The sequence below is a fragment of the Labrus mixtus genome, chromosome 8 (assembly GCF_963584025.1).
Source record: "Labrus mixtus chromosome 8, fLabMix1.1, whole genome shotgun sequence".
NCBI classification, from domain to species: Eukaryota; Metazoa; Chordata; class Actinopteri; order Labriformes; family Labridae; genus Labrus; species Labrus mixtus.
Window position 1 is genome coordinate 16,881,302 of NC_083619.1, and position 27,166 is coordinate 16,908,467.

Genomic DNA, 27,166 nt, shown 5'->3' on the forward strand with positions numbered 1-27,166 from the left:
GAAACAGAAACCTATACTTCCAAACATTGACTAACAGGTGTGTCAGTTGAATTACAGTAACAGCTGAGTACGTCAGGTGTGAATAAGTCATTTTAAGAACATTATTTCATATGTGTTTTCTTAGATGATTGCACTACCATCTTAGCTCGAAGATGCTAACTCAGGTGTACGTTCTAAAGAATAACTGAATGCATTGTCAAAAGAACCTGTCCTGGAGAAAAAATGACAATGATGCCAAATAGACAAATCGCTTTACTAATAATGTAGACTTGACCATTTTGGGGTAAGCCATCATTGCTAAAAACAAGAAACTGTCATTTTATATGTCACTTAGACATCCTCTTAATTTGTCAATATTATCATGACTCTTTTTGCCAAAATGATGCAGATTATTAGAGACGAGATTTGTTCAGTCTTTACCTGCTCACCTCTTTAAGTATGAGCCGCTACACTGGAGGAGAGAAAAGGCCACTTCACAGCTGCCTTTTATTTTCAGCCTGTGCTCATATCTGGCTGTTGCTTGTAATTATTATCATGCTCTACACAGCATTAATGCTCTTGGATGGATACATGTATCTTGGATTTAAGGCTGCCTGTTCATGTAACTATGGTGGAGCTGGTCATAATTTCTTTGACATTCGAGAGATGTATCATTGATCTTATTTTAATTATAGTACTGCTCCCTACAGTGGCTCAACACCTGAATAAAAGCTTTTCAACGGCCAAACTGAATACAAGTTTTCTCATTTGTCTTAAATAAAACAATAGACATTTCAGTTGTTAACTTTTATCAGTCAGTCATCACCATCAGGGCATATTTAATTACAGTGGTACGGAAGTACTGTCGGAACACAGACATTAATCAAAGCATATTCATCAAATCAGGTCTGGTGAGGGAAAGAAGCGCACTGGGCTAGTTCCTGCTAATTAGCATGGCAATTATTGTAAGCTGTCACAGTTCTTAAGCAACAGGGTGGAATGTGTGTGCTCCAGAGCGTAATCCTTCGCAAATTACAAGATAATGGAGGCAAAGAGAGGCCACTGCTTCAAAAGGAAACCAGGAGATAGAATCCCCAGCAGGGACATTTAAGGGACAGGCAGAGAGAGAGAGAGAGAGAGGGAGAGAGAGAAAGGTAGGGGAGGAAAGGACAGTGTGTATTCCCTTCACACAGAGCAGTCTGAATAGGAAGGGCTTCTTTGACTGCTTAGTTAAGTGATTAGACATAAAGGAAACAAGTCGGATGAATTCCACTTCTTTTACCACATTTTACTTTATTATTTCCAGAAGTACAGGTATGAGCTCAGTGGATGTTTCAGCGAATAACCACAGATTAAAAGTCCTTCTAAAAGTCAGATTTTTGTACCTGTTACAACCAATTCAAAGGATATTCTAACATTCATCTGTTAAAACGTTTTATTTGAGTTTTGTAGGAAATACTGTAAGTTGAATTGCTGTCAAGAACCAAGAAAGATAATGTCTGTTTAGGCTTTCACCAGAGTCAAGGTCTTCAAGAAAGATAATGTCTGTTTAGGCTTTCACCAGAGTCAAGGTCTTCAAGAAAGATGATGTCTGTTTAGGCTTTCACCAGAGTCAAGGTCTTCAAGAAAGATGATGGCCAATAAGGCATGAAGTGCCTTGCAGGAAAACACTCAATTGTAGCATCGGGATAGACTGTACATCATTGTGCTGCCATTACACGATACATCCATTATACAGTAGCAAGAAATAATGACCCCGTTTACACCCTTATATAAGAATGTAATCTGTTTCTCCGTATCCTACCTGGATGAAGAGAAAGACATCTTAAATCAACGTGTTAAGGCCAAGACAAACTTCAATCTCAGCCAGGTGTAAATGTGTCATAAAAACAAAAAGGTTTTTGGGGCAATGGTGGTGCAGTGGTTAGTGCGCACACCCCATGTATGGAGGCTTTGCTCTTCAAAGCAGGCGGCCCAGGTTCGAATCCCACCTGTGGCTCCTTTCCCGCATGTTACTCTCTACTCTCTCTCCTGGATTTCTGACTCTATCCACTGTCCTGTCTCTCTGTTAAAGGCACAAAAATCCCCCCAAAAAATCTTAAAAAAAGAAAAAGAAAAAAAAAAAAGGTTTAAGATGCCTCAACCAAAAAAAGACTTGTACCAAAGTAACGCCTTTAATCATTACCTATATGACTAACAGGCATGTACCAGTATCTTAATCTGCAGAGACCCTCCCTTGTGCCTGCACTGTCTTATTTTGCAGAGAGAACAGGGTGGGATGTGAGGTTGTTCTAACCCTGGTTTCCCTTGAAAATGAGACATTAGAAAAATGGCTTTCGCTGAAAACCTGAGCAGGTTCAGTTTTTTTTATCATGCACCCGAGAGCATGCAACAGGTGTTTAAGTAGGTGAGGAGGGGCCGGCCTTGCATGTTGTGTTTATGAACCGCACTAAACAAATTAAATTCATTGTGCCTTTAAGTGTCTGTCAGGCCATTTGCTGAAGGATTTATTATATAATCCAGCTGCCTTAACTTTGAGATGATGAAAATCTCAAAATGTGTCAACAGCAATTAATTTATCTGTCCAAAGCCTTAACATGATGCATTATGGTTATTCAATATTAAGTGCTTCTTATAAATGCTTGATTTATTAATCTGGTATGCACTTTGATATATTTGATTATGATTTACTTAGTGAATGGTGGTATGAGGGGTGGGGTACAGCGATGCATGGATTAGGCTGCTTTGAGCGTTTGAAACTGAGATGAAAAATTTAACAAGTGAAAGGAGTGTGATGATGAGGCACACCCACAGCATTTCAATGAGCCTGTGTGGATGTGGAGCAGGAGGGAAATGCCAGCACCCTTCATCTCACAGGCAGCCCTGCCAAACAGACTGAGAGACTGTGAAGCTTCCAAAGATGAGTTCAGCTTTCTTGTTAATGATTAGCTTTTATTGTGTAAACTGTGACAGCTCCCATGTGATGTGGAGACTGACAAATATTACAAGAAGTGACGTTACTGTCAAACAGCCATTTTCCCTTTAGCCTTCATGTTCAACCATTGACCTAGATTTTTCTTTGTGCGTTATCTTATTTATTGCAATCTTTTAATTAATCTGCCAAAGCAATGTTTTGTTCTCCATAACATGATTATTTTTTAATGATTTATGTACTTAAACAACTGCTGCATGTCTCTTTGTGACATTGGAACCAAAGAAAGTTGACAATTTGTCAACCTTCAACTGCTGCAACAGCCTCCAGCAGGAAGCCGCGAAGCAAAGCAAAATCTGCTCAATAAGATTAAGCTTCTTCACTAAAACAAATATAAAAAATAATGCCTTTGTTAATGCTCTTGTTGGCTGAATGTGAGAATATCAGTTGCCAATTAGGTCAAATGGGAAAATGAACAAAGACAGAAATGTGGAAAACATAAAAATTCAAGACTGTGCAATGTTGTTATAGCAACGGTTGCTTACTGTATGTGAGGCTCTTTTGCTGCTCCTGATAGATGTGCAGCATTACATTTAGAGATTTAAGGGTCTTGATTGGCTAAATCTGGACTCCCACATTTTACAGTGACATAGTCAAAGTTTGTGTATAGCTCCCTCGTTTTGCGGTACTTGAATCAGTGTGACCTGCTATTACATTTATTCATAGCCAACTTAGACTTTGCTTTCCGATTTCATCTTTTTACCCAATTATTGTATCTTGCTTTCACATAAGCCACCTACTAAATATTAAGAATTCAGTTCTGTTTACTTTGGAAACAATTTCACTCCCTTGGAGATTCTAATAACTATGAAGTAGTTGTTAAATATTCACTTTATATAATGCTTTTTTTGTGCATCATTTGGGGATATGTCACTTTATGCTCTCTGTAACACGGACCGATATTTTAAAAAGGCTTTCAGTTTTATTAAGTATTTATTTCTCTCATAGTATACAGTATGAATGTCAGGACTGGATTGGGTATCTTGTGTTAATGTTAATATCGTTCAGTCAATCTTGTTTTGCTCATCTCTAAACCCCAACCGATAATATGGACAAGCTAATTTCTAGGTATTAAAATGTATATCCAGCCTAAGATGTATTTTACTACACGGTCTTTTAAACGCCTGTACTCATGTTTGAAGGGAGAAATGGTTCATGCACTGTGCATGTTATTTTAATTTGAGCAGTGATTACTATGGATAGACACGCTGTTACAGTATGATAGCTTCAGCACTCCAGCCCAGCACACAAATACAAACACTTGAGTAGTAGAGTAATGGAGGGCCACAGCAGGGCTCGGTATAATCGGCAACACTAGAGCCTGTATGTACCCTCTGTGGCTCTGCTTTGTTTCTGAGTGCTCTCCATATCCAGATGACTCGCTGCACTTGCACCTGCCAAATTAATTGCTTCCCTGACACACTTTTCTGTGCATTCTGTTTAATATCTATGCAGCAGTTTAACATATTTTACACATGCATGGCATAATGATACTTGATGATACAAGACCTCTTAAAGCATGACCTTTGAAACCATGATTTAATATTAATGACACCTGCATGATCTTTACATGAAGTGCGACACTTATTCAGTTTTTGGAAAAAGAATAACACCAACCTGATAAGGGAAATTAAAAATCAAGAAAGACTGTGATTGGTTGTCCATGATGTTTTTTGTCTTGAATATAACAGTAATTCAGCTTACTGGTTAAATTGATATGGATTTCATACTAGAGATCATAAGATAATGGTGAAAAACTCAGAATGACTGTTGTCTTTTGACCAGTTTTCAACATCTCTATCATGTTGGGGATGATTCATAACTGAATAGTGATTAAAATATAGTCTGATTACTGATCATGACTGAATCAGTTGCTACGGTTATCAGACTATTGCATGCTGGCATGGCAATGATACTCTATATACATTTTAAAAATGAATATCCTTTGCTTTCTTTGGCTAACATGTTGATTTTCTTGTGATTTTGAGAAAAAGCTATAGCTTTCATGAGATTAAAAACCTCATAAATTAGCATGTTGTGATCTCAAGACAACTGCAAAAACAGCCAGGTTTACAGTTTGTTAAATTAAATTGTATTCAATCAGCTCAAGCATTAACAAGTGTTGATGTAATTACATTTTTGCATTTGTAGAACAACTTTGTATGTTGATTTCCCATCAGCCATTAGGTTAAAAGCACAAACAACTCATATTTTCTGGTCATTCTAACACCTGCATTTCTCTTTTCCAAAGACTGATGGGTTGGTGATGAAAGGTACAAAATGAGATGACACCAATCTAAGATAGGTTTAAAATCATTTTCTGTGGAGCTGCTTTGGGAAGACATTTCACTTAAATATAGCATATTGTAATCAACACCGGTAAGGGGTCTGAATTAAGCTGCATTTAAACTCCTTCACTTGCTGTGTGTCCGTACTCTGTTTCCTGTGTTGCCACCGTGACGAGACTGATTTATGTGCATGGTGGTTCCATTTGTAAGAAAATTGTAGTAATTCATGCTGGTCGCCTTCAGTCACTTACAGGCTACTGTTCTGGAGTGTTTCTCATTTCTCTTGGACCACAGCTGTGAGACTGACGGGATTGTGACAGAATGCACATAAAGGTCTACGGCTTTCTCTGCTTTGTGTCCGGATGGATGGTATACACATAAAAGTGTGCCCTCTGCATTTCTCAAATTTCTCAAATAATATTAGGACTACAACCAGACATTTTTTAATAAAAACAAAACAATAAAATAAAAACAAATGAGTCTGCTTCATTTACCCATATACCATTATAAATGATTACACAAAAGGCAGCCTACAGTTCACAAAATCTACATGAATGGTAAAATGTTGACCCTGATCCTCACCACTCACTTGTCAACACGATAAGGGATGCAGCATGTTTTGGGTTTTGTTTGTTTACGTGTTGAACTTTGACCTCTCATGAGTCAACATTAAAATGCGCTATTAAGGTCAACAGTAACTTAATATGTAGACCTAAGGGATATGTTGTCTACATTTGTGTGTCACATGCAGAGTCATACCTATCAAATTGTGTGGTTGCTGAAGGACTGTTTACTGCCTATGAATCACATGAGCTTTCTATGAATGGACATCAACAGGGAGAGATAGACTGAACCGAGACCTGCTCCATTGATTACAAAATGTAACTGAATCAATGCAAAATAATCGACTCCTGGATGCAAGACAAATGATTGGAGTACGACGATATCGAGATCACTAATAAGTGCTAATACCCTGTTGATGACGGGTGCTCTCAATTAGGTTTTCCCATTGAACAAACTGTTGAACATATTGTTGCTTTGCTGGCTTTCAGAGAGCAGCCTCGATATAGCCGAATAGCTACATGAGCTAGCTCACCTTAATACGCTTTATAGTGAACTTAACTTCACTAAGTGAAGAAAGCCTAATTTTCTGTGGTTTACTTTTTGAATCTTACTGTGTTACCAATCACTCTATAAGATAAGATAAGATAAGATAATCCTTTATTGATCCCTAGTGGGGAACTTCAAGTGTTGCAGCAGAAAAGGTCAAGAAGAAGAGCATTCATACGAGCACAACTAAAACAAGAATATAATGGTATAAAATAAAAGATAAAGGTACAATGTATTTACCTAGCTAGTATAAGTAAACTATGCACCAATTAAACTCAAAACTATACAGGCTATTGGCACATATTAAGTGGCAAGTTTAAGTTAAACTGAACAGTTATCAGATAAAGTGATAGAGTTGAACTAAGGTGGCAAAAGTAAGCAATAGCCTTCATATAAAAAAATAAGCATCTAGAATTAATATGACATGAGTGACAGATTAACTTAGTGTCGTGTGTATGAAATGATTCAGGGGATTTAGGCTATCATATCGGTTTTAAAGACTGGTTATTATTTAGATAGTGAATGATCTGAACCTTGTACAAATTGGAATTACACAAACTACGCTTCGTTGCAGTTAATGATCGCAACACATGTAAGGCTTCATTAGGGCTTCACTCTTTAACATAGCCTTAACATGTGCTTCTGATCAAGTGTCCAAGCAGCCTGTTGTGGATGTGATCGTGGGGCGCTCTCTCGTGGATTTTCCGCGACATTGTGCTTTCTGTCATTAGAAAGCGGAGATGTCAGAGAACATATGGGGGGTGTTGGATGCTGTGTGTGCTCGGCTGGCACCTGTTGCTGCTTCATCATTCGCGCTGGTCTTCTTTTGTTTTGTTTCTTTTAAAGGATTTTTAACTACAGAATCGTCCACCTCACACCAGGACCATGTCGAAGGCGGAAAGTGACTCTAACTACAGTCGGTTCTATTTTGATAATCCCAAATCCAGAATCCAGAGCAGCTTCGTGTCTTCTGGACCCACGTTTGTCGTTTTGATGGTGATGATGGTGACTTTGGTTGTTCTGATAGTTTTGGGCAACGCACTGGTCATTTTAGCCTTTAAAGTAGACAAGAGTTTGAGAAAACAGTGCAATTACTACTTCCTCAATTTGGCAATATGCGATTTTCTTGTAGGTAAGTAACCTTCATCTTTGTATGAGGTCCTGTAAAAACAGAATATACAGTCTTGTGCAATCAATCAATGCATTGTTGTAGACAGTTTTTTCCTATGTTATCATACACTCTTTGTGCTCATAGGCTCTATAATAATAGTAGTAGAGTTATTATAATATGTATGAACTGAGCCTACAGGACTGGAACAGATGTAGACTCCTAAGGAAGTAGTAGTAGTAGGCCTAGTAGTAGTTCACATGACAGGACCAATATTATTTTTCTTTGTCACTTTTATTATTTTTCTAATCAGTCTTATATTATATTCCTCCCTTATCAAGTATTAAGCTTGACATCTTCATTTTTCAAAGTTAAGAACATTTGACTTATTCCGCATATATAGCCATTGACTGAAAATGTAGGCTCAATCGATTGCTTATAAAGCACTTTAAAATTGTTCCAAGAAATATTAGGATATTTCAAGTGTTTAGAGTGCTGAATCTTTCATAACCATATATAACCAAAAACCTCTCCTATAAAAACAGACTTACAGCTGAGTGTAAAAACAATCTATAAATGCTTGCTTATACCTTCTTACAATTTACAATATGTGTTATGGACAATGTATTGTATGATTAACTGATGATAAGTGCAAAATGGGGCCTTGAAAAGTGACTTTGCATTTAAATATGCTGTTCCTGGTGTGTGATGCCATTTTCATAACTGTTTGTGTAGGGGCCTTCTGCATCCCAGTCTACATCCCATATATCCTTACAGGCAGGTGGACACTGGGTCGAGGATTGTGTAAGCTGTGGCTGGTTATGGACTACCTGCTTTGTTCTGCATCTGTCTTTAACATTGTTCTTATCAGCTATGACCGCTTCCTGTCAGTCACCAGAGCAGTGAGTCCAACTTCCTGTATTTTCCATCTGTGGTGCACGTGAAAGAGTCAATTTAGGATTGTGAACACAGAACACACATGTCTCATATAGGCTGCAGTATTTGCAAAGAAATCTTGTAGCCTACTTTTTCTCAGAAAAAAAACAAACTTTTTGAGTTGATTCCAAACTTGTTGGCATTATTTCTCCCCTTTTTCCTCCTCAGACACTTTTTTCCTACATTTTCATTCATCATTTCTGAACGGCAGTCATATTCCTCTGACGTCGCACTTGAATGCTGTAACTTTATGTAACAGTTAGTTCCGACCCAGTATGCTGATTGGACAAGAGGCGTTCCATGAGTGCTGGTATGGCATAATAAGATAAGATAAAATAGTCCTTTATTGATCCCCAGTGGGGAAATTCAAGTGCTGCAGGAGTAAAAGATAACATGAAGAACATGCATATGAGTATTACATTACTGGGACTTTTTACAATGAGTATTACTCCGCCTGAGCCAAGTGCTCTGAATAGTGTAAGTTTATTGTACTGCAGACAGAGTTTGTCCTGATTCATCTATTTTAAAGAACTCTAATTGATCTTGCTAAATTTAATCTAATTAGCTGGCCCGCAAAATGTTTGTGTTGCTTGGCAACAGTCTATTTTCAGTTAAGATATGGAAGTAAAGTATTGTTGAATTGGTGGAGGAAAGATATAATCTGTTTGTTTACTGCTTTCTTTTATATGCCGGGAGTATAAATGTTGTGAAACAGAATATTAGCACTGCTGTCATTATCTTTTGCACTGGGCCTATGGCCTCATGCCTACAACGACCACTCCTGTGATATTGCTTTAATGTTGCTCTGCTATGATACTGGTTGCAATTCATATTAAAGCAGGGAATATGTATATTATATATACAAGTAGCTAGGAATTTAGTCTGATAAGTAGTTAGTATGTAACATCCAGTGCCTTGCTGCTAATGTTAGCTGTAGGATTTTCAATTTCCATTTTCTTTTTATTTGCTGACCAATGTGAAAGAAATTCATTGGTAATGATTTATCAAAATCATTAATGATACCTTTATCCATTATACGGTTTATAGACCTTCTACTTTGGATAACAGAATTTGCCCTTCCCACCCTGAGCATGACATCAGAGGAAAATGGACGCTATGTGGATAAAGTGAATATAGCATTTAAGTGAAAGCACGATATTAAGAGCTGAAAAGCCATTCCACGAGCAGCCACTGCTTGTGGTCTGTGGCTAATTTCTGACTGGTGAGCCTCCCTGGTCATTGGTAGGGGCAGTGCCTCTTCTTCCTCCCAAAAGTGCCCATCTGTAGAGGTTAATACTTCCTGACCCATTCAGGCCCAGTGCCACCCCTAATTATAGCCTTTCCCAATGACCGAGACAGAAAAAAAGTCAAATTTTTGACTTTGAGATAGACTGAGTATCAGAAAAGACACAGAAATCATCACACAACTGTCAAAACACATGGTACTTACTTTATTCTACATCTAAACAAATGAAAGTATTTTAATTTAAGACAAATCCCTGTTAAATAAAATATTTTTATACTGCATCAGAGTGCCTCAGATTTTAAGTTTACACTGCCAAATTTTCACCTTGAATTTGTTTGCAAATATTTGACCTCTGTCCCTTTTCTCTAAACAGCCTCTGATTTCTTCACATGTTTTTTTTTCTAATTTTGTGCAGCACTAGCCTCATTTTATTTTTATTTTCTAATTCAATTTAATTTCATGCCACCCGGTTACTCCTCTTTACTTTTCTAAAAAGCATTAGCACAGAAGAAGTAATGTCGATTTTCTTGGCACGGATATAGCAGTCACAATCTCCAAGCCTTTTCAGCTGTTGGGCCCATTGAACCTTTTGATGGGTATTTTCTGTGTATTAGCCTGCTGACTGTATCCTACACGCTTCTGTGTCAACTCAAAGGTGGGATGAGGCTTGGCATGGAAGACAAAGAGAGTGTTCTGTTTCCTTTCACAAGCAAACACTTAACATCAGAGCAAAGAATGCAAATAACACCAGAGAGACAGAGAGCCTCTTCTTTAATTAGCTAGCTTTGATCATTGAGATCCTCCTCTGTGTCATCGTCCTTCCAACATGGAGAGATCAATCAGAGCCCAAACAGCCAAAAAGCTTTTTTCCTGAAAGCATTTCTCTATTGAAATACAAAGGATTGACAGCAGCAACAGGACAAAACTAGTCTTTTAAAAGAAAGATGGAATCACATCAGATGTATTAAACAGTTCAGTGACATGTCAGCACATTAACAAAAATGCTCACTGCATGGCAGAAAAAATTCTGTTTTGTGTGTATTTTCAATTAAAAAAAATTGGGAGCTCTGATGAATCAATCTTTATTAGTATAGTGCCAATTCATAACATTTTTTTTTATCTCAAGACACTTTATAAAAGAGCAGGTAAAAGACCTCACTCATTGTTATGTTACAAAAGAGCAGGTAAAAGATCTTACTCATTGTTAATATACAAAAGAGCAGGTAAAAGACCTTTCTCATTGCTATATTGAATTCAGTATGTGAATCTAGGAGGAATCTATCAATTTACAAAGAAAACCCAAAAATTCAGCCTGATTCTCCCTCTCTGAATGCTGCATCACTACACTGAGCAGGGTGCAAAAAGTACAGAGTAAAATGTTGTCTGATTTTCAAGCAAAACTGTATTATGTGATTATCTGCCTGTCAATGACATTTTGTTTGTTTTATGGAATAACGAAAGTTTGATTACATTGTTTACATTACATTGCACATTTATCAAGAGTGAGCTCCTCAGTGTCCCTGGGTTTGAGGGGTTACACTGAATGATTGTGTAGATTGGGTGGCTTTAATCTATGTCCTTTAGTTGGAGCCAGCCCTACATCTTTATTGAACCAATGTGCTGTGATCAATGTAAGGACAGCAGAGTTGTTTAAAGCAGTAAATGTGCTGAAGTGCTCTAAAGAAGTATTATTCATAAAGAACTGCACTTCTCTACACTACTACTCTTTACGTTGAATGCAAATTACATTTTTACCTCGCTGAATTTAGTTTATAGCTTAGTTTCTGTACAGATAAACATTTTACATCTAAAGCATGTTACAAGCTCATAACAGAAAAAAATGTAATTGGAATACTGAATCCACACAATTGTATGATAGATTTTCTTTTAGAAGAAACAAAAAAACTGACAGAGATTCTCCCTGCATGATGAAAGCCTTAACCTTTTATTCTATGCATACATTTAGAGGAATAATGTCTCACTCTGTATGTGTGATGTTTGACTCGATTGCAGAAATTCTAAATACTTCCACCATCACTGCGGTTAAATAAACTGCCTGCATTTTTATAGCTTAACACAGTGCACTTAAGAAGAAAAAAATGCCTTTTTTTCTATTGGTCGGATTCAGCAATTGCACATAAAATGTCTTGACCCCTCTCTTGTATTATTACTCTAAGTATATTTCCTGAATTATGCTTATATTTACTGCAGGTGAGTTACCGTGCGAGGCAGAGCATGACTCATCGAGCCATAATCAAGATGATTGCTGTCTGGCTACTGGCCTTTGTCCTGTACGGCCCAGCGATCATATTCTGGGAGCTGGTGGTGGGCAGGAGCCGCGTGCCAAAGGACGAGTGCTTCGCGGAGTTCTATTACTCTTGGTACTTCCTGCTGAGTGCCTCCATGCTGGAGTTTTTCTCTCCTTTCATCTCTGTGGCATTCTTCTACCTCAGCATTTACCTCAGCATACGCAGGAGGAGGCTCCACAGCAGGGAGGTGCAGCTCCAACTTCATCTGAGCGAACCGGCCTGCGCCCAGGGGGAAGGTGTCCCCCTGTCCCACAACATGGGGTTTGGGATGAAACTGGCTGTGAGAGGCTCCATTCACTCTCAGACCTCCTCTCCTAGTTTGGGTAAACTCGATCCCTCCACCAGCAGGGCAGCCCAGCCCAGCCGTCTGTCCAGGGATAAGAAAATTGCTAAGTCCCTGGCTGTCATAGTGAGTGTGTTTGCCATCTGCTGGGCACCGTACACCCTACTGATGATCATCCGTGCTGCCTGCAGAGGGCGGTGCATCCAGCATCACTGGTACGAGGTCACCTTCTGGCTCCTGTGGCTCAACTCTGCCATTAACCCATTCCTGTACCCACTTTGTCACAGCAGCTTCCGAAGGGCCTTCAGCAAGATCCTGTGCCCGAAGCGGCGCACAACTCCTGCATCGTCTGTGTTTCGTGCTGGACGGTGAGGACGGGTTAACACGGATGAATGGTAAATGTTTACAATGTTCCAAACTATGGATTTAAATAATTAAAAATGTAAAGCATAATTCCACAGTTTAAGAGCTCAGATGATTAACTTTGTACAGTATCTTACGATAAAGACAAGGTTAAATAGTTTTTAGTTGTACTTTCCAATGTTTGAATGTATATGAATAATAATCATTAATTGTCGATCAGGTCAACCCTTTACAACTGAAGTATGTATTTAACATACATCATAAGCATAATATGCATAAAGCATAATATTTCCTGTATTGTGCTTTACTAACATAATAATTCTTAAAATGAATATTATGAGGTTTATATAACCTGTAAGATCAGGATGAGTTTAGTAGAGCTGTACTGTTTGATAGGCAGGGAAAAAAAGTGAAACCAATTCTGTCTGTTAGTACCATGCAGACAAAATAATAAGGAGATCTGCCAGCTATGTACTGTATCTGTATGTAATGTTTAGAAATGAATTGTACTTCCATTGTCCAACAGTGGGTTATCTGGGTTGTGTGATATCTATACTGCAAAAAAAATAAATGTAACTAGAATATTTGTCTGGAATGAGATCCATACAAGATAGAGGGAAATTCATCAGTTATGCTGTCCTGTTTTTTTATGTGCTGCGTCTTGTATTTAGATATTTTTGTCCTCTTCTTTTAAAATGTTTTCTACTATAAATGTTCTTAAAGCACAGTGATGAAAACACAAAGTGCCATTACGTATAACTGTAAATAAAATGAAAGGTCAAACGTTTCATTTTCTCTATTTTTGGTTTTGGTTAATACAATAGATACCTTTTCCATGTCTCTTCATCCTTAATAGATTAAACTAAGCAGTCACCCACAGGTGTTCATGACTATGGCAATTCATTTTTACTTTGACTGTTATAACACTTATGATTGTGACATTTTTACAGCTTGTATTTGGCTTAACGTAAGCCGTTATATTTTTACCAAATATTGCCAAAACACTATTTTACTGTGGTCAGTGGGTGTAATTATAACAATTAGCCACTAGATGTCACCATTTACCTTCACAGCCTCCTCTGTGTGAGGTGTCTGAGCATGAACTCTGCCTCATCCTAGATTCATTCTCTATGGTCGTCCATGTTTTTACACAGCTTTCGGAGTTTGAATCATTAATTACATTATTTTATAATTAAACTATACTTTTGCACCTGGATCATGACTGTAACAAATCAATGTTACCTTACAATATTTGACGAATATAATTCAATGGAGCTCTTCATACATTTACATCTAGTGAGTCATTTTATCGCCAGGTAGTGTCAATTGTTCTTGCAAAACTTGAATAGTGAGAGTATTGTATTTCCTATGATTTATCAAAGTTTTAAAGTGCTGTTATGCTATCAGTATATTGAGGTGGCTGTTCTTGTTAAATTGATTCATTATCTAAATGTTGTTCTCTAGACCTGGAAGAAAGTTATGATGTGATTTAAGAAACAAACAATACATTATGTGTTTATTTAAAGTAAATGAAATGAAATGATTTTTGAAACAATAAACATTTCTGTTACTGACTGAGGATCTTAATTCTCAATAAAAACTATATTGTTCACAGTGTATGAATATTGGTTTGATAGATTGAAGACTTCTTTCCAGATGTAGACTTATTAAGCCTGTAATTACAACATCATGTTACATAGAGGGGGTAACATTTGCAGGTGCCTGGGTCTCACGGGGGACCTACATTGCTCAAATTGTTGCTGTTGCCTGTGTGCACATCTGGGCCCCTGGTCAGGTGCTGGAATAAGGGCACAGCTGCAGAGAAACAGGCCTGTGCTCCCCCTTCTCACTCCCCTCTCTGCCCATGGTGTGTTGGTGGTGGTGGGGGAGGACAGAAAAACAGTGCAGACCAGAGGGATGCAGACACATTTCCCTTGGGGCGACAGAACTGCATTTATCAGCAGAATGGCAGGCCTGCATTTAGTCTCTGTGTATCTAAATGCGACAGCACGAGTCGTATCACTGTGAGGAGCACTCACACTATGTGCAGTTATATCAGGAGATCTACTGATATTGGTTTTGTTGATAGATTGAAATGTCATGGCATGTTTGCCAAACTGATCGGCTAACAGACTGATCATGCCAGCTCAGATGGATGCAGGAGAGGCAGCCCTATGAAAAATAAAGATGAGATTCAAATTAAGCGTTCACACCAAAGCCCATGCAGACAGCATGAATTCATACGTTTTATTCATTCACTATGCCCAACGAAAAAGAGTAATTTTTAGTTGTTTTTATAAGATCTTGACTTATTCATCTCATTATGTTGAGATAAAAATGTTTTTTTCTCGTGATAATGAGTAAATTTCAGTTCTTTTGCTGAGATCTCTACTTAGTTTCTCATTATTTCAGCGGATAACAAAGCTGTTTGTTCCCATTATATCAGATTTATTTATTTTCTTTCTTGATATAACAAAGCTTGTTACATCTCGTGATAATGGATTTTTTTTCTGGTAATCTAGAAAACAAAACAAAACAATAGGCTGGTTACTGTGATAGGCCAGACCATGTCATGGTGCCATTTCCCACACTAATGAATTCAGCCTATTTCTATGTTTGTTTTGTGCTTTTGCTTTTTGGAATATGAGATAAATAAGAGGAGATGTAAAGAAAACAACCGCACATTACTCATTATCACTGGGGGAACGGAGTAACTAAAATGTATGGATGCATGCCCACTTAAGGCTTCAGTACATTTATACAAAGATGTGTCCTTTAAATCTGTGTGTTAATGGTAAGGTTTAGATATCTGTGACCCCAAGCTCTGTATCTAAAAGCTGTGACCCCAAGTGGACTGCACCTGTGCCCCCAAAGTTTATAGAGCTCCATTAGCAGAGACCCAGTCTGTGATCAGAGCAGGGAAAGAGCCTATAACTCCCCCATGAGAGTATCTAAATAGTTAAAATGTGAAAGGATCCTCTTTAGCTATTTTTTTAGGGATGACTTAATGCTGAAATCATTTGTTTTCAAACTAGGTTACACCTCTGATCTGCCAGATGAAAAATAATAGATGAGGGATGTGTAAAGATGCAATTCTAATCAGGGGGAAAAAAAACAGTAGACATTTTTAACAACAAGACCATGTAGACCATCACTGCTCGTTTTTTAGAGGTAAGGTAGAATGTAAAAGTGAACTGTCAGACAAGACCAAACCACTTTAGTCTGCACATACAGGCCAAAACTGTGACCTCTTTTGAAGTTGTAGCATCACTAAGTGTACATTTTCTCCTCGCGTAGGCTGTTCACTTTCTCAGCTAACTGCATGTAAACCCCAGTTAATATTTCATGAGGGACAGACTCCAAAAGAAAAAAAAAAGAGTATTTCTGCTTGATTTTTTTGCCTTTTCCGTTCTTCCGTTTTCCCTCTGCTTTTTTTCTCCTGCAGTGTACTTCCTGACTAGAGATTAAATAATTCCATTGGAATCCTCTTAGGATGGGTTCCCAGCACTTGGCAATTAAACAATTACATTTAATCAGCATGGGGCGACGCTTCAAGTCACCCTCATTTCAGACGTTGATTAAAAGCAATTCTGCAGTGGTTATTGCTGTCGACTTTGGAAACTGTGGTTCACTTAGGTTTACTTCGTCTGTGAGGTCAGGTTGGATAGCAATATGGCAGGTTCAGTGGTGGTCGGGAGCTGGATCTGCCTGTGGTGAGTGAAAGAGTAATGACAGAACTCATGGCAGACCTCATATTGTCCCCAAAGTCAGAGCTACTTAGATTACTTGGAGACATTTTGACCCTACATCAAAGAAAATGGAATGAACAATGGAAAAGAGTGGGACATTAAGTTGAGCTTGTGGGAGTCCAGATCCAGTGTAAGTGTTAACATTTGCTACATTATTTGACTGTGTCCATATTTAATTGGTAGAAAGGCAAGATGACACAACACTAGGATCTCTTTTGTTCTGATAAACACAAAGTGAAACAGAACCTTTGTGTTGAACTTCCTGCTCCAGGTCTTACAAAAAAACCCACCATGTATGTTAGCTTAGTTGGACACTAACATTGATCGCTCTTAGTAACCATTTTTCACAAACCAGATTAATGAAGTTCTTATACAGTTACAACAGACAACATTGGGTTGCAAACATACACAAACACAGGATTGTTACACCTCTACCGAACTAAGAAAGCAGCCTACATATTCCACCATATTCACAAGGCAGCGATTTATTTACCTCTATTGTCTCAGTGGGAGAGTGGGAAACTCGAAAGCTGTTACAATATTGAACTGCTGTATACCAGGTCTGCTAATCAATATCATAGGGAACCAGACAAAATGTACTGCTTTTTAAACAGTAACAAAAAAAGCTCTCTATATTTATAATTTGAATCATGTTTTTGGAGCAAACAACATAAACAAACAGTATTGTTAGCTAGCACTGTATACAGAAGGCTAGCTAACGATTTTTTCCTAGCTAGGAGTTTCTGTTCTTCTTCCTATCTATCATATTATGTTTTCCTATCAAGCAGTATCGTTAGCTTTAATGTGATTGAATGCTATATTCGATGTTGTTTTGCAGTAGATAATGAGTTATCAAATGTTTTAACTTGTAATATGACCTCATCACACACTATTTTTCCGCTATCCGCTGTCTTTTCAGTTGCAGATAAAACAAGAAACCGTTAGATGATTGAATCGGTCAGATATATGTTCACAAGACTTGCAAAAATTTCTGTATTCAAGATTCCCACCATGAGTGGGCTTGTACAAGAAAAATTGGAACCATATGATAAGTTTTAAAATTGTCAGAGTCAAAATTAGGTCGGGCTAATAGCAGGTAGATTGTGTGCAGTTTTAATTACAAGATAGTGAGGAAAAAAGTCTACATATACTGTATCATGTTGCATTAAACAAAGATGTTTCCATTTCGTCTACAACTTGTATGTTACAGTGCCTGTGTCTTGAATAAAATGCACCTTGACACACACAGTTTCATCATGCAATGCAGTAACATCTCCCTCTGTGATGGCAAACATGCAGCAAGACGGCACGTGGGAGGAGGGCTTTTGTTTTATTCCACATTACACCTGAATGAAAGAGTGCTACGTGGCACGTTGCTGGAGCGGACTGCATAGTCTTCCCTGTGCAACGCAGATGAGTTGCGATGGATACCCGGCCCCCTCTTGTGAAACCCAGGTGCCCCTGTTTCATAAGGCCCCCCACTGGCTCTCCAGCCCTCTTAATTAGTAGCTTCCGTCAGCTGACACCCAGGCCTTTGAGCAACCTTCATTGGCCTCTGCCGCAGAAGAAATTCAAGATCTTTAGCTTTTATAAAAGATTGATACATGGGCATGTTTAGTAAGGGGCATCAGGGTTTTTTTGAACTTTGTTTCTAAATTTCAACACGGCAGCAAATAAGAAAAATTATTTTGTCTTTCTTGGTTTTAATAAAGGTGGCCAACTGCAGAGTACAGGCCGTGGTTTTCAGACTCTGCTGCAGACACAGTGAAACAAGACATTGATGATTTTTATATGATGAAGTCAAATATAGATAAAAGATTTCACAGGACCGGGTGTGATGCCTCTTTCCTCGCGCAGTATATCAGCAGCACTGTAACAATAGTCTCTTCTAATGACATTCCCCCAGTAACTTCTTGCCTCTTGCAGTCTCAGGGGAGAAGCGCTACAAAAAGTGATAATTACATGAAATATACATAGAGAATAAAGGGAGCATGTTTACATAACCAGACCCATAAATATCTGACGGAGAAGACATTGTTCTCCGACTCCTTTTAAGCTGATCTCCCAGGGATGCCATTTTAATGACATGATGGTTTAAAGAGATGCTGCTCCATCTCGTTCCATATTTAATTAACTTTTACTTTTCTGACGCAGAGGAAAAACAGAATAAAGAAGGCGTGATAGAGACAAACACACACGCGATAGATAACTGGGAGACAATAACAAATAGCTGGGAGAACAGAGAGGGAGGCAGGGGGAACATGAGTGGAGACCTTGTCATGCTTTTGTGAGCTGTTTACAATACAAGAAATACAAAAGGGGTGGGGGGGGGCGCTTTTAAAATTTTACAAAAAGGATAGATAGAATTTAGAAAAGGAAAAAGGGAGAAAGCAAGAGACACAGGGAGAATAAGGGCCTTGTTCTCCCGAGGGGCTCCATTATGGAGCATCTTTTAGTTCATCAATAAAAAGAAAATAAACCTGAAACTGACTAAATGTATTTAACTGACATACCAGATCCCTGGAAATGAATGCAGCAAACATAACCAAAATAAAATCAAACAGCCATTTTTCTTCTTGGTTTTTACTTTGGCCTCATTCTCCCCATTTTTTTTTTGCAACACATCTCAGTGTTTGTCTGCAACATGTTCATTAAATAAACACACGGCAGATGCCAGTGTGCAGAGATTGTTTCACATCCCAGTTACATTTCACATGCAGAGATTTCTGCTCAGTATAAAAAGTGGATGAAGACATTGAATGTATAATCTCTGTTGATTTTAATGCGATTTTTGGGCTGTGTGCACATTGGTATAATTACCTCATTGTAAGCTGGTTTGTATCTAAGTTAAGTAAATGTAATTAAATATAATGTAATTGTCACACACAACCACAGCATTCAAACAGAACTCACAAAGAAAACAGTGAATTTTTGGTGTGGGTCATTCAAGCAACTCAGTCCTGAATTTGGTCATGTCCTCCTCACTCTCAGGCAGTGTGTTTTCCATTTTTTTTTACTGTCAGCTGTATATGCTGTACGCTGCATTATTGATAATTTCTTTCCCTCTTCCCTCCTCTTGTTAGACTCCTTCCCTTGTCCTCATATCATCATCACATCACGGGCCACACTGCCTGTGGAGCCTGAAGACTTGCAGGGAATTTGACCCCACCTGGTCTATTTTTTATTGCTTGCTGTTTAATACATTTTTGAAAATCCTCCCCTGTCCCATCCATGAAAAAAAGAAAGGGAAAAAAAAAAACAGAAAGAAGAATCTAGTGTCTATTTCAAGTGTTTGTCTTGGTGAGGCAGAGGGAGAGATGACTGGAGGGGGAGACTCACCTTCAGCTCTCCCAGTTCAGGAGACAGGGGGGATCATTAGGAGGGGCTGCAGAGGAGTGTGAGTGTGTTTGTTTGCCTGGATATGTGTGTGTGTGTGTGTGTGTGTGTGTGTGTGTGTGTGTGTGCGTGCATGCGTGTGTGTGAGAGAGAGAGAGAGAGTTTTGTGATAGACTGGTGACTCGTCCAGGCTGTAACCAGCTTTTTTCCCAATGTGTGCTGAGATCAAGTCCCATGTGACATACATGGGACTGTATAGAGTTGAAAAATGGATACGGGGATGAAATATGTTTTCCCTACATATAGCTCCTTGCCAAAGTATTCATTCCCCTTTAACTTTTCCATATGTTATCATGTTACAAGTGTCAGTTAAAATGGATTTTAAAGGGGTTCAATTTCATTGAACAATACAAAATTGTCCATAACTTTCAACTGGCAATACTGTTCTTCAGAATGTATTTACCCATGAAAATAAGAGACTCTTATGTGCGTTGCTGTGAGCCTTCAAACTTAAATCAGGTGCAGCCAGTGCTGCTATTTAAATTCAGGGTTGCTACAGTTTGACATGTGAATAAAGTCCAAATGGGTTGAATATTTGTGCAATACACTCTTAATAAACCTCTACATTTATTTTTTTATTAATGGTTGATTTTTTTCTTTAAATAGTTTAAATTGTAATATTTTATCAAAATGATATTCACAGCTCCTGACGAACAATTAATAACTAAAAACTATCTTTGCTGATATACATTGAAAAATCTTAAATACAACTTTAATCTAATGAGGGAAATTGAAGTGAAATCTTTGACAACGTTATTCTCATTACTCCAATTAGATTTGAAAGACGGGTAAACAGTGTTGAAAAAACAACACAGGATACACAACAGCAAAGGCCCTTGTGCTTTATCTACAAACATTGTGTCTAAGCTACATACTGATGCTGAGGCGTCCATTTTGCTGACACAGTTGTGAAGTGAAAAGATGGCTCTCTGGATGTGGAGTGCCCGTGTGAGAGATTGGGTTACCCCAGACAGTCCCAGCGGATCTCCCGGCCAAATGGATCTGGATCTCACGCTTGGGCGCACATATTGAATGCCATAAGAGGTCTCTGAGGTCTCCTTCAGGAGGAGGAATGCACGGCCTAACAATGTGGAGTTTTCACCAAACTAAATTTTTGCACCAAAGAAGAGTTATAGCAAGGACATGGAAACACAAGGGATAAGAGCGCTGAATGCATACTTACATTTGTGCCAGGTTTGTTCTTACTGGAGGAAATGGCACATTTTCAGCAACATACTGAACAGGTTCAGAAGGATCTCATAATTCTTTAATAAAGTCTTAACACAGGCTGCCACCTTCCCTCTTGAGGACTGTGGGTATTAGCCTGTCAAATGAAAAAACAAAATGCCATTTCACGCACATCCTGGACAAGAACAATGGCGTTTCAGCAACTCCCAAACATCTGGCCTGGCCGCCCAGTTTCACAGAGCACTAGCCGGGCTCTTAGCAGAATGAGTGCCACTCGCAGTGAGGTTATGTTCAGGCGATGACACCACAGAGGATCAGCTGGGCTAAGTTATCTCTGAACAAGCCATCCATTCTGCTGCTTTCTGATGGAAGAATACTTTGGGGCTGAGTAATTATATTGCTTTAAATGAGCCCCTGAGAACGCCGCTGCCAAAGCGCCCACAAAGTCTAACACTTGGGCGAGTGTCAGAAACGTAGCGCTTGTCTATGCACTCGTGTGTAGCTGCATGTGTGTGTGTGTGTGTTGTGCTGCTTAGGCTGGCTTTAAAAGGGAGGCCGCAGTGCTTCTGATACGCCTCACAAGTGAATTTAATTAAATCATAAATATGAGCTGGAGGCCGCCACCCAATTTAATGTAATGGATGATGTGGGCCAGTCCATCTCTGGCAACGCAAAGTTCTGGACCCATTCAAATGCCCTTGAAGCTTATTAAAAGTGCCTGGCACGGGGAGATGCTAGCAAAGTTGTTTAATGGATGCCCAGCTTGCATTTAGTATGACAGTTAATGTTGGACCGTACCATTTGGATTTGGACGAGGGGTCGGGTCCCCATTGTTGAAATCTGTCGCTGTTAAAGGAATGGTCCATTTGCTTATGATACCCATTATGCTAATGAAAGAAAAGCTTGTGGATGACAAGGAAAACGCATGTTTGACATTGTACTTTGATACAAAATTCAGTAGCAAGCTTCAGACTCCAAACTGCATGGAATAATTTTCTGACAAATAAGCCTGAATATAATCATCCAGAGGGATAACATTATTTCAACATAATGGTTTGCATGTGTTTTATCACAACAGAAATAAAAGGAATATTCATGTACATTATTACTCTTGTTTATGTTAAAATATGCAAACACTATGACTGTATCAGAAGTGTATATTAGTTTAGCCATTTGTTCCTCATAACCTTGTTACAATGCTATGAGCCACAGCGCTGGCTCTATTCAAAATAAACTGAAAGCTTGGACAAATGTTTTGCTGCTTGCGTGTCACTGCTGATAAATCATTCGCTGGGACAGACAGATGTTGTTTCACGGGTTTCGTCCCACTCTGCAGCGGCAGAAGAATCTTTCCCTCCATCTCCTGGAGTGCTGGAGGATCCCTAAATAGACCTCGCGCATGGGTGTGTGTGGAATGGGACCGCACAGGGTGATGGGTAATGGAGTCATTAATAACACAGACCTCCCTCAAGATGCTCAGATGTTTGTTAGCAAAAGCCACGAGGGACTGAGAAAATAGGATGCAATTTGATACAATGGGAACAAAAAGCAGTGTAAGCTTTTGACGATGATGTGTTTATGCTGTCATAGGTCCTGTCTGATGGGTTAATTGCGCATGCACACACAAACGCACACACACGCATACACACACATATTTTAGATACAAAATAAAGGGACAAAGAAGCCATTTCCTCATACAGTTTTTTAATATTTCCATCACATGTGCAACACAAAAAAACGAGTTCTGCCAAATACAGAACTCCATATTTGTACAATACATTTTTTTATAACATCAGAGATATCTGTCCTTTTGCTGCAGGAGGTGGTGATTTTCCTGTAAACGGTTTACGAACAATTCTCAATCAAAATGTCAAAACATTAAAGTCTTTATACAAAAGTGCATCTCAGGTTTAATGAATGCAAACATTTACAGAACAGAATGTTTTTTAAAGTTTTTTTTAGTTTTTTTTTTACGATGCCACAGTGGCTTCCAGCTTGAGCAGAGAGCGATGGGACACTGCAGAGAAACAAAAAAGGAGGAACTTTGGGCACTCTCCAGGAGAGCCAGGGACGCAGTTCTGTTACCACGCTTTATCCCCGAGAAAGACTTCATGACCCCAAATCCAACGTGATTTATTCCCCACAGTGAAAAATATGTAAAGATAACAGAACAAAAGGGAAGAAAAAAAATCCAGTAATCTCCAGGCTTCAACGAGCAGTAAACATTAACAACAGAAATGTACAGGTTGAGTCAGTGGGCCGGAGATTTTTCCCCATGCTCTGAGAGCCACATGGGAGCTTCACGCCTCTGTTCACGAGCCAGCCAGAGGAACTAGCCTTTTCCAAATCTGTGTCACTGCGTTTGCATATATCAGCATCCTGTCCTGTTTTTCTGTTCTCGCTGTTGTTTTTTCTCCCCCCCCCTCCCGCCTCTTGTCTGAACTCCAGCGCAGATTAGTCGCACCGCCGTTCTCAGCTGGTCCTCTGGCAGCCATATTAAGACGGACACACAGACTTAATGCTGGTGAATCGAGCGTTTTCTGTCCCGTAATGATTGACCATGTTGGGACAGAGAGTGATACACTGCGCAGTAGGAGGGGTGCTGATGAAAAGAGTCCTCCTGACGGGTTCCTTCAGCTTCCTTTGCTCTCAGTGGCACCCTGTTTCTCCTTCACACAACTGCTTGAGTCCCATCTGGTCTGATTGACAACGTCATTGATCTTTTTTTTTTTTTTTTTAACCGTCTTCTCTTTTTTGGACAAACATTTTGAACTGTACATTGGCAAATACTGTATAAGATTGCAATATAGCTGTAGTTAAGCAACACATGAAGAATTCTATGTACAAACAAGTTGGCTTTTTTCTTTTTGAAATAATGGTTAGAGAAGAGAGAGGGGATATTTGTGATCTTTCCCCCTCTTTCTTTTATTTTCTTTGCTTTTCTTTTTTCTCGCTGTGGCGTGGTTCCTTGTGGTGTAACTGAATCGAAAGTTCAGTGCGAGACAGTCAGTGGGAAACTGCGCTGACGGTAATTGCCGGTCAGACATTATTCTCTGCGTCGTGATCTCTGCCACGTTAGCTGCTGTGCTGAGTCAACGTGTGGTTCTGCAAGGACACAAAAAGAAAACAGGGGAAACATTATGATCACATACAAAAATCATATCTTATATTTGGCTTTCCTTTGGTTAAAAAGGACAGCGGAACATCATTCATCTTACACACCAAATTTTAAACAACCTTAATAAATAATTTGAAATGTTACTGACAAGCACCATCTTTAGTTTATCTTAAGATTGGAATGTTATCGTTATCCAGATCCAATTAACTTGCACGCGAGTCAAATCTGTATGCGGATCAATAGCTGTTGGCTTTGGGATTAGGCATAGTTAAGTCTTGGGCTAACACAAAGGCAAAAGACCACTGACAGATAACATCCAATTCCTCAGAAATCCTGCCACTGTGTCCATGGAAACAAATCCATAACGATGTACCGACAGTCACCTGATGGAATATCATCCTGAGGGTTGTGTCTATCGAGAACCTACATGTATTGAATCATGTGCAGCAAATTCACAGCACAGGAGAAAAAAAGTTTAGGTGCATTAATCCTTCACACTGCTGTGAATATACAATGATGCAAATTTTATTTTGACAGGCTAACAAGCTTGACAGTATCTCTCTATTTTGCCGTATCCCCAAAATTTATGTAGACACACACACACACACAGACCATTGAGAGTGGTTGTAGTGGGGCAGCTGTGCCAGGTTCTTTAAAGGGAGCGTGGACCAGGGGGTGTGTAACTGGTGTCCCTGGTGGGCTGAATCCAGGTCATCTTTTGAAGTGACTGCTAATCCCTTTAATGCAAACTACATGCCCCACTTGCTGCGCTCTGTTTAAAACACGGCCTTGGACTCTCTAAACTGGCATGGACTAGACACACCTGTCACAGAGACATCTGTACGCATGCATGCACAAACACACACACATCCCGGTGCACACATAGCTGCAGAATAAAGGGCACAAGTATGTGAAATGACAGTTTTACAGCTTTAGCTTTAAAATATAACACCTCAAAGTGAAAATGATTAGTGCAACCTCACCGAGAGGGTTTACCAAAGCAGTCACCTTTAGTCCTGGTGGTGCGGGGTCCCTCGGGCTAGTGCTGGGATACGACTATTAGCCCCCCTCGCATTCATTCCTTCCCTCTTTACCCTTTCAGCTGCCTCCATATAAAGCATTTAAAGACCTCGACAGCTTTCCTTTTAGCTAGGGCGATTACTTCCCGACAGGTGGGGTAATAAGCTGTTTGACGGAGAGCAGCGGATTGACCCCTGTAAGGGTTAGCATGCCTTGCCTGGGCCCCGTACTCTCCCTCTTTTTAAAAAAGAGGCGGCCCGGACAGCTCCTTTGCTTCCCACTCTCCTCTCTTGCTGAAATAAAGCTCCTTTAAGTGAGTCTGGGAGGAGACTCCCCACGGGATGCTCTCTCGCCCCACCTCACCTCCTTCCCCCCTCCTTTTCCTCACACTCCACCAACCCCCCTCCCCCTCCTACCCCCCGGTGAAGACATCCTTGGCGTTGCTGAGGAGGGACAGGAGCACGGCAACCTTATTAATGAATGCGGCCCATTACCCGTCAGCCTGGCTCCTCGGCGACTCCCAAAAGCCCCTGCAGTACGTGACTTCAAATGGCAGGATATTGACACGAGGAGAGCAAAGCGGCTAGGACTGAGTGTGTCAGTGTGTGTGTGTGTGTGTGTGTGTGTGTGTGTGTGTGTGTGTAAGAGAGAGAAACAGAGAGGGAAATTTGTGCTCAACTGAGTGTGCATGCCTTTGTGCAAGTGTGCCAGTGTGTCTAGGTGTGTGTGTGTGTGAGTGTGTGTGTGTGTGTGGACCCCAAAGGAACGTAGCTCCTTGGATATAATGTAGGGCTCGTAACAGCTATTAGAGGGGAAAATAACCCCTCTGGGGAATGGCTCCCCCCACTGCATGTCCCAGCTCTGTCTGACACACACTGCATTCTACCTTTTCCTTAAACATGCCAGGAGTTTTCTCACTGAGGGCTTTCTCAAGGACGGTGTTAAACGACTTCAGTGGCTGTGGCAGCCATGCAGACTAAAGGGAAAATAGAGGAAAAGTGGGGGGAAAAACGTTCAAAGAAAATGAAACTGATACCTTTATCTCTGTGGATACTTAACTCCGCAGAGTATCTGCAAACAGTTCTGTATGTGAGTTTGGGAGACAGTAGGGAGGGAGGGTGGAAATTCACTTTCCAATCTCCATCCTTGTCAAGTTCTTAAAGTACCTCTGCACCAATGCTTGAAAGTTAACACCTACAGTTCCAAACCACAGATGTCAAATTAGATTTGAGACATAATTCACGACTAACACAAGAAAATGACAAAAAATGTCCAAGGAAACGAGGATGTCACTGATGGTGTGACACTAGAATAGCTGCAATTTAGGATTAGATGCCCTCCATTAAGCCTTTTAGCTCTCATCCTTGCTCTCTCTCCTTCCATGCCTCCTATTCCCCCTGAAACTCTGCCATTCCCCTTATCATCCATTTCCTTCCCTTCTTTCCAACCCTTAATCTCCTCCTCGATCCTTTCGACCACCTGCTGGCCACACAGGCCTGCTGCAGGGCCCGGTTAGTAGCAGTGCTCAGGTAAACCATAGCAGTCAATTCCCCACTAAATTAAATTTTGCTCTGATCAATAATGCGCACCCGCTTCTCCCTTATGAAGACTGGCTGCATTGGCTTGGAGCGAGCCTCTTCCTCCTCTCCTTTTTCTCTCTGTGCCACCGTTAAACCACCGCTTTCATCTGATTACATCACCCCACTGCAACGCCCTCAGGGGTGGTGGAAAAGGAGAGGGAACATCCGGCGGGGGTCTTGTGTACCCATGCAAACAGGTGCAACATGTCTTAGGAATTTAACACTGCAGCAGAGAGAGGGAGAGGAGTGAGAAAAAAAATGGGGAGCAATTGGTGAAGAGTAGAGAGCTGGAAAGTGCAAGTAGGCTGGGGAGTTGATTTATTAACTAATCATTCTTTATGTCGTTCCCCATTGCTCCGGTCTCCATCGATAGTAGCCGGTCTCCAGTGAGGCAACAGAGGTGCATCTCTTACATCAGCTCTGCAGAGGAAAGGCCAATGGACCAGCAGACACACACACACACACACTCTTTCATCTGATCCGGCTGTATTAAAGACAATC

General features: G+C 39.8%; 2 protein-coding genes across 7 annotated transcripts in view; one reads left to right on the forward strand and one right to left on the reverse strand.

Annotated features, from left to right (window-relative positions):
* Positions 1 to 7,107: 7,107 nt before the first annotated feature.
* Positions 7,108 to 13,402, forward strand: LOC132979176 (histamine H3 receptor-like). The gene is made up of 3 exons (XM_061044751.1): positions 7,108 to 7,501; positions 8,213 to 8,379; positions 11,871 to 13,402. Exons 1-3 carry the CDS (start codon positions 7,255 to 7,257, stop codon positions 12,621 to 12,623), a joined length of 1,167 nt encoding a protein of 388 aa, XP_060900734.1. The 5' UTR covers positions 7,108 to 7,254; the 3' UTR covers positions 12,624 to 13,402.
* A 9,232-nt stretch (positions 13,403 to 22,634) lies between these two features.
* The window catches only part of LOC132979177 (zinc finger protein 521), an 88,656-nt gene continuing 84,124 nt past the window's right edge, over positions 22,635 to 27,166 (reverse strand). For all 6 annotated transcript variants that reach the window (XM_061044756.1, XM_061044753.1, XM_061044755.1 and 3 more), the window contains one exon: positions 22,635 to 24,052. In XM_061044756.1, coding sequence (XP_060900739.1) covers positions 24,023 to 24,052 — 30 coding nt within the window. In that variant the 3' untranslated portion in view covers positions 22,635 to 24,022. The remainder of the gene's footprint in view (positions 24,053 to 27,166) is intronic.

Excerpts from the sequence above, each read along its gene's own strand:
- LOC132979176 (XM_061044751.1), top strand. The coding sequence starts at position 7,255 with ATGTCGAAGGCGGAAAGTGACTCTAACTACAGTCGGTTCTATTTTGAT. Across the intron at positions 7,502-8,212 it reads AATATGCGATTTTCTTGTAG|GGGCCTTCTGCATCCCAGTC; the intron begins GTAAGTAACCTT and ends CTGTTTGTGTAG. Across the intron at positions 8,380-11,870 it reads TCCTGTCAGTCACCAGAGCA|GTGAGTTACCGTGCGAGGCA; the intron begins GTGAGTCCAACT and ends TATTTACTGCAG.